General features: G+C 37.6%; 1 protein-coding gene across 2 annotated transcripts in view; it reads right to left on the bottom strand.

Annotated features, from left to right (window-relative positions):
• The window catches only part of PPP4R3A (protein phosphatase 4 regulatory subunit 3A), a 37272-nt gene that overhangs the window by 20924 nt on the left and 4082 nt on the right, over window positions 1-12266 (bottom strand). For both annotated transcript variants that reach the window (XM_030319799.1, XM_030319798.1), the window contains exons 2-3: window positions 5244-5299; window positions 1837-1935 (exon numbers count right to left, since the gene is read on the bottom strand). In XM_030319799.1, the coding sequence (XP_030175659.1) occupies window positions 1837-1935; window positions 5244-5299 (155 nt within the window). The remainder of the gene's footprint in view (window positions 1-1836; window positions 1936-5243; window positions 5300-12266) is intronic.

The raw sequence follows: 12266 nt of genomic DNA on the forward strand, positions 1-12266 counted from the left end.
CCAGGGTGAGCTTGTTCAACTCAGAAAAGTGAAGGAGAACAAGGTCTGTCTGAGCAATGGGTGGGTGCCCTTAGTATACCGAGCTCTTCAATCTCCTCTCTCTATGGGAGAACTACTACACACAGGACAAAATCTGGAGGCAAGTGCTATGAAAACAAACATATGGGAAAGAAAGCAAAGAACAAGAATGAAGAAAAAGGAATTCAGATATAAATGTCAGTCTTTCACACATTAGCAAAAAGGGACAGTTTGTTGGTCACGTTAATATGTCAAGAACACAGCTGAATAGGCGATCAAGCAGAAATAAATTCTGCAAATAAGGAAACACTGTGCCTCAAGGACACTGCAGTTTTATTAAAGCGATGGCTCTCAAACTTCGGGGGGCATTGAGAATCACCTAAAACAGGAACTGACAAATGATAGCCAAACATGGCCCACCACCAATTTTTGTAAATAAATCTTATTACCAGAGAACCACGCTCTTTAGGTATGCATCACGTGTGGCTACTTTCATTTTACAACAGGAGAGTTGAATGGCTGTTAAACTGCATGGCCAACAACTATCCCGCCCTTTACAGAGAAAATGTGACCTGGAAGGCTTGTTCAAATGTAATTCAAATACAATTACTAGGACCTACTCACAGAACTTCCGATTCAGTAGGTCTCAGGGTGGGGGTCTCAGAATTTGCATTTCTATCAGTTCTCAGGTCACACTGCTGGTCTGACGACCACACTTTGAGAACCAATAAATTAAAGAACCTGCTAAAGATTATTCTCCAATTAAAGTGTGGATTATTCTCCAAAAACAAGTGTGGAGACTGAGAAACTGTCCTTAGGATGCAATCGTTTAAATGAGTCTATAACAAGAGCCAGTGGCTTTAGCATATAATAAATGCAAAACAGAGTGCATGACAAATACATACCCGACAAGACGGTGGAGATCATGTGACTAGAGGTACCAGAGTCACTAGGAAATTCCAGAATCAACTGAGAACACGCAAGATGAGGTGGAACAGATAGTCAAGAACTACTAGAAGTTACTGAACAAAGTGAGATCAGATTGGCATTTTTATTTATTTTTTTTTCAACGTTTACTTTTTATTTTTGGGACAGAGAGAGACAGAGCATGAACGGGGGAGGGGCAGAGAGAGAGGGAGACACAGAATCGGAAACAGGCTCCAGGCTCTGAGCCATCAGCCCAGAGCCTGACACAGGGCTCGAACCCACGGACTGCGAGATCGTGACCTGGCTGAAGTCGGACGCTTAACCGACTGTGCCACCCAGGCGCCCCAGATTGCCATTTTTAAAAAGATCCTTCTAGCTGTGGTATGGATTTGTGAAGACCAGTCAGGGTGAAAGCAATAAACAAGGCAAGAAATGACAGTAGCTTAGTAAACTGTGATAGCAGTGAAAATAAAGGGAAGTGAACGAATTTAAAATTTGTAATTGAAGGACTGAATGGATGTTAAGTGATGAAGGAAGGATAAATATGACCCACAAGTTTCTGGTTTCAGCAACTGGATGGCATTTACTGAGATGAGGGAGATGGGAGAATGAACAGATTCAGAGGAGATTATGTTCGGTTCTGAACTATTAAATGAGACACTAGTGAACACTCACAGAGGAGCTCTCAAAGACAGCTGGATATGAAAGTGTGGAGTTCAGCACAGATTGAGGTAGATAAATTGCACTTGCCTATAAATCAAGCTTTTCACAGACCAACAGTGAATTTAAGAAATATGAAATGCTATTTAAAATCTTGGGCATTAGCTAAAAGCGCAGCAAAAAAACAATATACTCAGAGAGCATGTTAACTTTCTAGTTTCCTAAAATTACCTGACATATTTTCTCCCAAATTTCATCACATCCAGCTTTTTCTTGAAAGCTAAGGGCCAAGTCATAATTTTCTGCTTCAGACCACACAATCAAAGTATCCTTGAGAGAAAAAAAAAAAGTCTGATTAGTATCAATTATCACAAACTACTTTAAAGTATAAGGCTTAAATAAACAAAGCAACAAGGAATTGCGTGTGAACAGTACTCAGCAACATCCATACTGGTAATTGCCAAGCCTCTGTATACCTGGCTATAAAATGAAAACAATGTTTTCCTTAAGGAGAAGTTAACAAATAAAAAGTACTACAAAGCGACCAATCTAAATGTACTAAAAGATACATACCTAAACACTGTGTCAATCCTTTGCCTGCACACTAGTTACATTTTATGCTCTAGTCACAATGCCCAGAAAGGAAGCCTGAGCATTCATTAATTAGGGCACATTAGGAGGATGGGATTAATAAACAAAATTCCTTCTCTCATCTCTCTATTGTCAACATTGGATGTTCTTTACCTGGGGCACCTGAAGCCCATGAAATTACTGGCTAAATCTGTAATATGTGAGCACTTATCTGGGCAGAAAGTTTTTTAACCTTCACCGAAGTGCTGTAGTTCAAAAAGCAAGATGCCCCTACCACCCACAACTCCTTTGCTCCTACTTGGACAGGCTTTTATTTAATGGTAATAAGTTTAATGAATAGTAAAAATATTTACAGGGTCTAAGATATCTTTTCAAACTTACTGACAGTAATAAGCATATACACTGTTCCAGAGTCATCAACTATTTCAAAAATAAGCCCTCCAACTGAGAGAGGTTTGTGACCCATATATGAAATTTTGAATGGTACCAAGGAGAATTACATTCAAAAAGAAGCCTAATGGAACAGCTACCATATAGCATTTTTTTTCAGGCTGGTCCAAAGAAAAGAATTAGGAGAAGTCAGAATTAGGAGGATGTGAGTACAACATAAAGAAAACATAATTCAATCTAAGAAATAACTGCAAGGAGCCAAGCAAAGGCTAGGTGAGCATCTACCAGAATGATAAAAGGTTCCTGTATTAAGAAGGAAGCATGGCTAGTCCATCTTTAAGGTAACTTAAAAGATATGTCTACATGGAGGAAGCTTCTAACACTTTTCCCTATCAAAGATACCCCTTATTGTACACAGATGGATCCCCTGATTAAAAATTTGTCTCCTAACCGGCATATTAATTCCTTTCAGTCAATTATGTAACTGTCCATCATGAGGACCAGTAGTCTCTCGCTGAACTACAGTGATGCCAACCAGAAGTAAATAAATGATCATCTGAATAGGCTGTGCAGTATTACTAATAGAATAAATCCACAATTTTTATTCAAAATTTTAAAAAACAGCTCAAAGACTCCTTTTTACTGTCCTCAAGAACTTCTAGAGATCATACATACCAGGCACGCACCTGTTCCACAGTGACTGAGTAGCAGTTCAAACTCAAAATAATTTATATTAACATTGTAAGATCAACACACCAGAAATTAGTCAGTTGGGAAACCCCCTAGAGTCTGCTTCATCTTTAAAATAGGTAGAATACATACTGTTATGAAAATTGCTGATAATAGAACACCTACTGAACAAACCTAAAACCAATGATCACATTAGTAATAAGACAGATTTAATACAACCATAAGCAATTACTCTGGTACAATGTAAATTCAGATTCATCTACAGGCTTAAATCAGTGCACAGCTAGCCATTTGCAACCACGTGGATGGAACTGGAGGGTATTATGTTAAGTGAAATTAGTCAGAGAAAGACAAAAATCGTATGACTTCACTCATATGAGGACTTTAAGAGACAAAACAGGACAAAACAAAAGAGACTCATAAATATGGAGAACAAACTGAGGGTTGCTGGAGGGGTTGTGGGAGGGGGGATGGGCTAAATGGGTAAGGGGCATTAAGGAATCTACTGAAATCATTGCTTCACTATGTACTAATTTGGATGTAAATTTTAAAAAATAAAAAATAAAGTTAAATAAAAATACAGAAATAACCTTCAAAAAAATATCAGTGCACAGTTAGACATATGCTCTTAACTGTCCATTTGACAAATTTAGAAGTTTGAAAATTTTTAGGAATCGCTCTTCTGTTTTCCTTAAAGAGCCTAAAATCATCTTGTTTATCATCCAACGTTAACCTATAGGTTAAGACATACGGAGCTCTTCATTCATCCTCAAAATAGACTTGATCTTTCCTTTTCCTTCAGATGACTTCCACTCTTCAACTAACTAAAACCTCAAAACACTAATTTATGTATTTAGGGATGGAATAGCAATGGCAAATACTCTAGTCTCCAGCCACTCGAATCAACCAATCTTAATGGTTCTTAATGGTTTTCTTAAGATCACTAAATGCAACGGTGTTAGCAGAACATTAGACTATCAAGAAAATATTTCAATTGTACCAAATGTTTGTTGGACAAATACATCACCACTAAACAGATTTAGGAGTTAATATCAGCTTTCCCATATACTCTCTGTGTGACCTCAACCAAGTCACAATCTTTAGGGATCTAATGTGCAAAGTAAAGCCAACACTAACTTTCCTCTAGTAGTATTTTAATGGTCAGTGATGAAGCAAAGCACTTTACAATTTATTTATAGGTTAATATATTTATAAAGTAATATACACATATGAATGCATTGGTAATAGCCTTTAGTCTAAATTATTTTATATCTATACCTTCAGGGTAATGCGGGGACTGATACTGCTTTTACTGGCTTTGTACAGCACTCAGTGTGTGTGTGTGTGTGGGGGGGGGGGTTCTGAATAAATACCCTTTGATGACAGTGCTACTAGGTACCAAATAGAGAAAGATTTACTTTCAGGTATCACTTGCTCTCTGAAGGATACAAGAAAGAGCATACTGAAACTAAAAGTTGTCTTAACAAACTGCATCACTGTTATATTACCGTAAGGTCCTATTCAGGCTATGAAAGAAATCAGACTCTTACCTACACTGGATTGCTGTATAGGGACAGAAATATCCCTTCTGCACTAGCATCTACAACAGCAAAGAAAGCAGTTTCTACCATTTCGTTGTGTTAATAGCTGATTATATCAGTAGCCACTTTTTTCTTTAGGGAGAAACCAGAAAACTATACTGTTTTAGTTTTAACTTTTGAGAATTAAATCTTAGTTGCTAGAATATCTGAAATATAAACTAAGTTTAACTTGAAGTATTTTTTTTTATTTAAAATGATTGCTTTATACAGAGATTGGTTGAAATCACATTTTAGAATTAGACTAGGAAAGTATGTTGTAACCTGTTTTGAATTTCTCACTGCAAGTAATCAATGGTAAATTTTCATTTAATCACCAAACTGAGAGGACAACATACAAGGTAAAACATAACATCTTCACATTTTTACCTGTTGTTTCTGATATGCGGTGTTAGGATTTATTTTGGACTCTAAAAGCAGAGAACCTGGGAAACAAAAGAAAAACAAAACAAAACATTCCATTATGTGATTGCAAAGCAGCACAATTACATTCCATCACATACACACACATTTCCTTTCCTGAACACTTGATACAAATGTAACTTCAGTTAAGGAAACAGTGTTTTAAAAACAATTTTAAATATAATAAAACTTGTAACCCAACAAATACTTGATATATTATGTTTACTTTTAACAAGAAGAACACAATTATCTGAAGAGTGAGGAATGGGTGGTAAAAGAAATCTAACACCTTACAGGCAGCACAGAGTAGTGACATGGCACAGCACGTAGCAGGATGACCTGGGTTTAAATCTCTGAAACACATCAGGACTTGGATACGATCCATTTCCCCAGTACATCCCCACATTATGCTTCACCTTCAGAAAGTCTCTTACTTCTGTTCCAGAATTGCCACACTTCTCCATCTTCAAATAATCAATTGTTTGCTGATAGTAAACTAATTTTAATTTGCACATTTCTGTATTTTTCCCCCCTGGCCATATCATAAGACTTGCGATATTCAGGAAATAACTAGTACTTTGTTAGGGCGCCTGGGTGGCTCAGTCGGTTGAGTGTCTGACTTCAGCTCAGGTAATGATCTCACGGTTCGTGGGTTCGAGCCCCACGTCGGGCTCTGTGCTGCCTGTTGAGGATTCTTTCTCTCTCTGTTTGTCCCCTGCTCTCTGCACACTCTCAGAAGTAAACTTAAAAAAAAAAATGTTTATTTATTTTTGAGAGAGAGAGAGAGAGAGAGAGAAAATGAGTAGGGGAGGGGCAGAGAGACAGGGACACACTGAATTCGAAGTAGGCTCCAGACACTTAACCGACTGAGCCACCAAGACTCCCCTTAAAAAATAAACTTTGATAAATTTCCCCGTGCTTCAATTTTCTTTATGCACAATTATTGGGCTTTTAAATTTTGTAATTAGAAGTTGTCTAGTGTTGCATTCATAACACGAAAAAGCAGCAAGGACATGAATATCTAGAGTCAACATTATTAAAAGCCTTCAACTATCTTTGTAAATATTCCTCCACTGTTTCCTGTAAATACTAGAACAGAAATTGCAATCTGTCGTTTCCCAGTGAAATCAGAGTATTCAGGTACATTATGGATCAAACTTAACTTTTTATAGATGAGTTGTAGCATACAATTATACTCAAAACGTGGTTTCTAGCAGAAAATACATTCCCAAAACCTACTTGAAATACCTATCACATCCTCAAAAACAATCCATCTTCAAAAAACTACATAAATAACAGACTGAAACTGGATTAAAGATCCAAGAGGTCTTGTGTCTTACAACCAAAATAAGTAATGCCTCTTTAAAATTAGGGGCGCCTGGGTGGTACTGTTGGTTAAGCGTCTGACTTTTTGGCTCAGGTCATGATCTCGCGGTCCACGGGTTCAAGTCCCGCATCGGGCTCTGTGCTGACTCAGAGCCTACTTTGGATTCTGTGTCTCTCTCTTTCAAAATAAACAAATGTTTAAATGAATGAATGAATAAATGTTAAACTGCACAGGGGCGCCAGTGGCTCAGTCATTTAAGTGTTCAAATTTAGCTCAGGTCTTGATTTCATGGTTCGTGGGCTTGAGCCCCGTGTCAAGCTCTGCTGACGATACAGGAACTGCTTGGGATTCTCTCTCTCTCTGCCCCTCCCCTACTTTCATGTAGACTCTCTCTCAAAATAAATGAACCAAAAAAAACAAACAAGTTAAGCTGCAATAAAAGCATGATCTACCCAAAAGAAAAAATTGGACATCATTGATCAATGATAATTGGACAGGATCAAAATCAAAATCTGTGCTACAAATAACACCATCAAGAATGTGAAAAGACAACCCATAGAGTGGGGAAAAATAATTGAAATCATAGATCTGATTAAGGGATTTTTATACAGAACTCTGACAACTTAAATAATAAAAAGACAACCCAATTTTGGTCAATAAATCTGAACTGACATTTCTCCAAAGATATACAAACGGACCATGAACATAAGAAAAGATACTCAACATCATTAGTCATTAAAGAGATGCAAACAAAAACCACAAATAAGACCATTTAACACCTGCTAGGATGCCTATAATCAAAGACAGTGTTGCCAACCATGTGGAGAAATTGGATCCCTCATACATTTTGCTTGAGGTATGTAAAAAGGCATCCAGTTTGTAAAACAGTTTGGCAGTTCCTCAATTGCTAGAGTTACCAGCAATTCCACTCCTAGGTATATACCCAAGAGAAATGAAAACATGTGTATGGTCACACAAATATGTGTACATGTAGTTTCTTAGCAGCACTTTTTCATAACAGCAAAAAAGTGGAAACAATCCAAATGTCCAAAAACTAATGCATAAATACTATTCAGCTATAAAAAAAAAAAAACAAAACAAAAAAAAAAACAACAACAAAAAACGCCATAACATGGATAAAACCTGAAAACATTACAAGTGAAAGAAGCCAATCATAAAGGCCTATATTCTATGACTGTATTTATATGAAATGTACAGAGTGTACAAATCAGAGAAAGAGGTATAGGTTAGTGATTGTTTAGGGCTGGGGAGGAAAGGGGAGTGAATAGGTAGTGACTTCTAATGGTTACACGATTTCTTTCAGAGAGGACAAAATATTCTAAAATTAGATTGTGGTGATGGTTGCATAATACTGTGAATATACTGAAAAATACTGAATTATACACTCTGAATGGGTGAATTATATGGCATGTGAACAATGTTTTTGAAAAAGTGTAAATACTCATTTGGTAGAATACCACACAGCAGTGTTAATGAGTGAACCAAATATGTGAATCTTATAAATATCTACCATATAATTCTATTTGCATAAAATTTAAAGACTAGCAAAAATTAACCTGTGGTGTTCATACACAGGTGGAGATAGTAACTGAGAAGGGACAGGCTTCCACAGTGCTGGTTATTTTGCAAAAATTCATCAGGCGGAATACTTACGATCTATGTGCCTTTTTGATGTATTACACTTGAAAAGTTTTTTAAAAAGTTCAAGAGTAGGGGTAAACAGAGGGGTGGAGTTATCACTTCAAATTGTGCTTTCGAAAACCACACCTGTAAAGGTGTGTCAACTATACTTCAATAAAAAGAAAGAAAGAAAAAGAAAGAGGAAGGAAGGAAGGAAGGAAGGAAGGAAGGAAGGAAGGACGGACGGACGGGAAGGAAGGAAGAAAAACACACACCTGACTTGGCCGCTCTAAGAACAAAAAGTGGTAGTGGTACAACTATTATGTTTCAGGTACCAACTCCTTTTGCATTTGCTTCAAAACTCTCTCTCCATAAAATTACAGGGTTAAGGGTAATTAGAAAGGAAAAACCACAAATTCAAGTGTTCCCTCCAAAAGCCCTAGCTAAAGCAAGAATAAGCACATAACTAGAAGCTTCTGATGTTGGCAAGTTTTTCTTTTTTCTGGGCCGCTCAAGATGTTAAAGGGAAGTATCTTCTGAAACACATTTTCAGTCACATCCCATGGCTTTGACCTAATATACCACCTTAGGAAGTCCAGCTCTGGTCCCCAAATACCATGCTCCCTAAGAAAGCAGTAAGTAGGCTACAGAGGGTGAAGCATGGAAACTGCCTTTTAGTTTGGGGACTAAGATAATAACAAAGACATATTTCTAGTTTTATATCTAGGCTATCTATTAGGTAGGTTCCCTTCCCCTATCTTAGTTTCTACTAGATCAAGTTATGAGCACTTCTCCAATTAACTGAAAAAGAACCAGTTGAGTGTTAATACGCATTAACACAATCCTTTCTCCCAAGTTTACTTGTCTCAGTTGCTATAGCTACAGTACCCGGAATAGCCATTTCATCCTAGTAATATATGGGTATGGCTGGGGATATAGAGTTCAACTGTAGGTGAGAGGCATTTATCATGGTAGCAGAGACAACAGGGGAGAAATGAGGAAGACGATCCGTAGCAGCAGACCTCAAGCAACATTGCAGGAGGTAGAGTTGGTTCTCATTAAGGAGAACACATGCTTTTGATACCAGGTAGGTTCAATGTTAGCTTAATAACTGAAGCACATATGCACAAGAGTCCCCACCCAAACTTCATTTGAGAAACATACCCATCCTCTCCAATAAAAGATGCCTTATCCCCAAGAAGAATTCACTCTCACCCTCTCCATGACACCTCCTCCTCGTCTGACAAAGACACTCTGTCACACAGACTAGAGAAAGACAAGCCTACACAGCAAACCCCAATATCAAAGACTTGAGAAAAGCCAGTTGGCAAGGATATACTGGACACAAAGAAAAATCAAGACCATGATCAAACTAAAAGGAATGCATCAATACATGGAATTCAATTTGTCACTGCAGAATCTATCATTCAGACCAGTAGCAAAATCAAACACCCTCAGGTGAGCTAAAGTGTATTCCTACACAGCAAATGCTTGTCGGAGTCTATGTCAAAGAAGCTCTGATAGGCCTACGAGTCCATATTTGCACACAGACTTCTTAAAAAAAAAAAAAAAAATTAATTCTTTTTTTACTAATACCAAGACTGACAACCAGCACAACTTTTGGGGAGGGTCATTTTATCTGTATCTAAAAGACTTTTAAACACATACTACTCTTTGGTCTAACAGTTCTGGAAATTAGCCTACATGTTCACACAGTGCCAAGTATACGAACAAATGGGTCACTAGCAGCATCCGTGATGGTAAAAACCTAGAAACAATCTCTATGCCAGCTGTCCTCAAAGTGGGGGACCTCAAGGAGTCTGGAAAATCAAAACTATTTTCATAATATGACTAAAATATTATTTACCTTTTTCACCCTTATTTTTCTCAGTGTTGACACTGATATTGCAAAAGACTGAATGCAGAAGCAGGTTAAGAAATTAAACCAGACACTAAAGAGATTTGTAAAACTACGAAACAAGGGACACTCTTCTCACTAAATTCTGACTTAAGAAAAGCTTTTTAAAGTCTTAGTTTTAAATTCTAATATGGCAATTATCAGTAGATACAACCCACATAAAACAAAAGTTTGGGGGGATCCCAAGTTCTAACAGTATAAAGATCTCCTGGGGAAGAAAGTTACAGAAATGCTACTCTATGCCAGCAACAGTATACTTGCAGGAATTAAACATATACAATGATTTACTATGCTTTTAGATGACAGATCTGTGTATCTTAACATAGATGCCCTAAATATATAGACAAAAAGGAGGTCTGTACACTCAGGAAACGGGGGAACAATGGTATAGGAGGGAAAATGCCACTCAGAACATCACCAAGACAACTGTAAGTAGAAGTTGTCAAACATAGATAAGCAAGAATGATGGACAATAAAACATTTAGTACAACAATGAGTACAGATGATTTGAGGTCATTAAAAACTTTACCTCCCTGCTTCATGACATCTTTGTTCCTCTTGTAAAATGAAATGTATCCTTGAATCTATTCTTGTATCCTGCTGCCAATTCCCAACACACCTCGATCAAAACAAATACCTCCAGGGAGTGGGATGAGAAGTAGTTGGTAGCACACCAGTGAAGCATCATTCCAAAAGTGTCTGAATCAGAGAACCTACAACTAGTGCCTGCCGCCTGGATCCAGCCAGCAGACAGCCTGTTTGGGTTGCAGTCTAACACACATTCATACACTGAATTCATGAAAATGTTTTAAAATGCAAAGACTTTACATTAAAAAAAAAAATCTAGATTTCTGGCTGAGTGCAGGAAAAAAAGACCACAGAACTAAACTATTTAATCAAAGAGTCACTAGAGCAAGACTTATGGTTAGAAAAAATGATATCCCTAGGGTTGTTGTATTAACCAAAAATTTCAAGTGCCAACCCCAGCATCTACTACATAACCAGCACTCGGTACTTGTTTTTTTTAAAGCATGGTCAAAATATCATTTCACTGGCATCTCTGTGCTGCTGAATAGCAGAAAAATTAGTAATAACAATGATCCAGAAACATATTACAATGAAAGATTAATCAACAGGTTTATATTGCTTAAGAAAAATACTGTAGCAAATAATACTTAGAAAACACTCCAAGAAAACTGTTAAGATTTTTAATCTTCTGATACAGTGTTATTTAGCTAGAAAGTTCACTGGATTAGAAGATAGCATTTCCTTTCACTGGAGAAATGAGATGTTACAGTTTCTATAACTTTTATGGTTCTATTTTCAGTATCAACCAACGAATCAAGTTCAGGTTGTTAAACAGTTTAGGGGCACCTGGGTGGCTCAGTCGGTTGAGCGACCAACTTTGGCTCAGGTCATGATCTCACAGCTCGTGAGTTCGAGCCCCGCGTTGGGCTCTGTGCTGACAGCTCAGAGCCTGGAGCCTGCTTCGGATTCTGTGTCTCCCTCTCTCTGCCCCTAACCACCTCGCATTCTGTCTCTGTCTCTCTCAAAAATAAACATTAAAAAATTTTTAAAAAAGAAAAGAAAAGAAACAGTTTAGATTTGGATAAATTAAAGATTTCAGAATGAACAGGTCCAGCTGTCACTCCACAGTAAGCAGTTTAACATCTACTCATCTCTGGTATACTGTCCTTAATGCTCAAAACTAAGGGCAGGAGCTTAAGTACTGTGCTTCATTAGAGGAAATAAAACACCATCAAAAATGAGTTATTTCAAGTCCAAAATATCATCTGGATAGGACAGCAGCATACACTTTAAACCTATAGCAATTCTGTGTCCCAAGTCCCTCTCTCCTGATTTTGTGGCTCAAGTTACACACAGCGTTTAAAAACTGAAATGAAGCCTGGGGGAAAAATGGTGGCATTACATTAAGAGGTTCCACGCCTATGTCAAACTTTCACTACACTCCAGCCCGATCACCTATACCCGACCACCTATACCCGACCTAGCTGATGGACTTCAAACTGTCGAAGTTACCACCCACAACAGATGGTAAATAAGGGTTTGCTCACCATAGGCCTACTGATTTTCTACAAAAGTA

This window comes from Lynx canadensis, chromosome B3 (assembly GCF_007474595.2).
Source record: "Lynx canadensis isolate LIC74 chromosome B3, mLynCan4.pri.v2, whole genome shotgun sequence".
NCBI lineage: Eukaryota > Metazoa > Chordata > Mammalia > Carnivora > Felidae > Lynx > Lynx canadensis.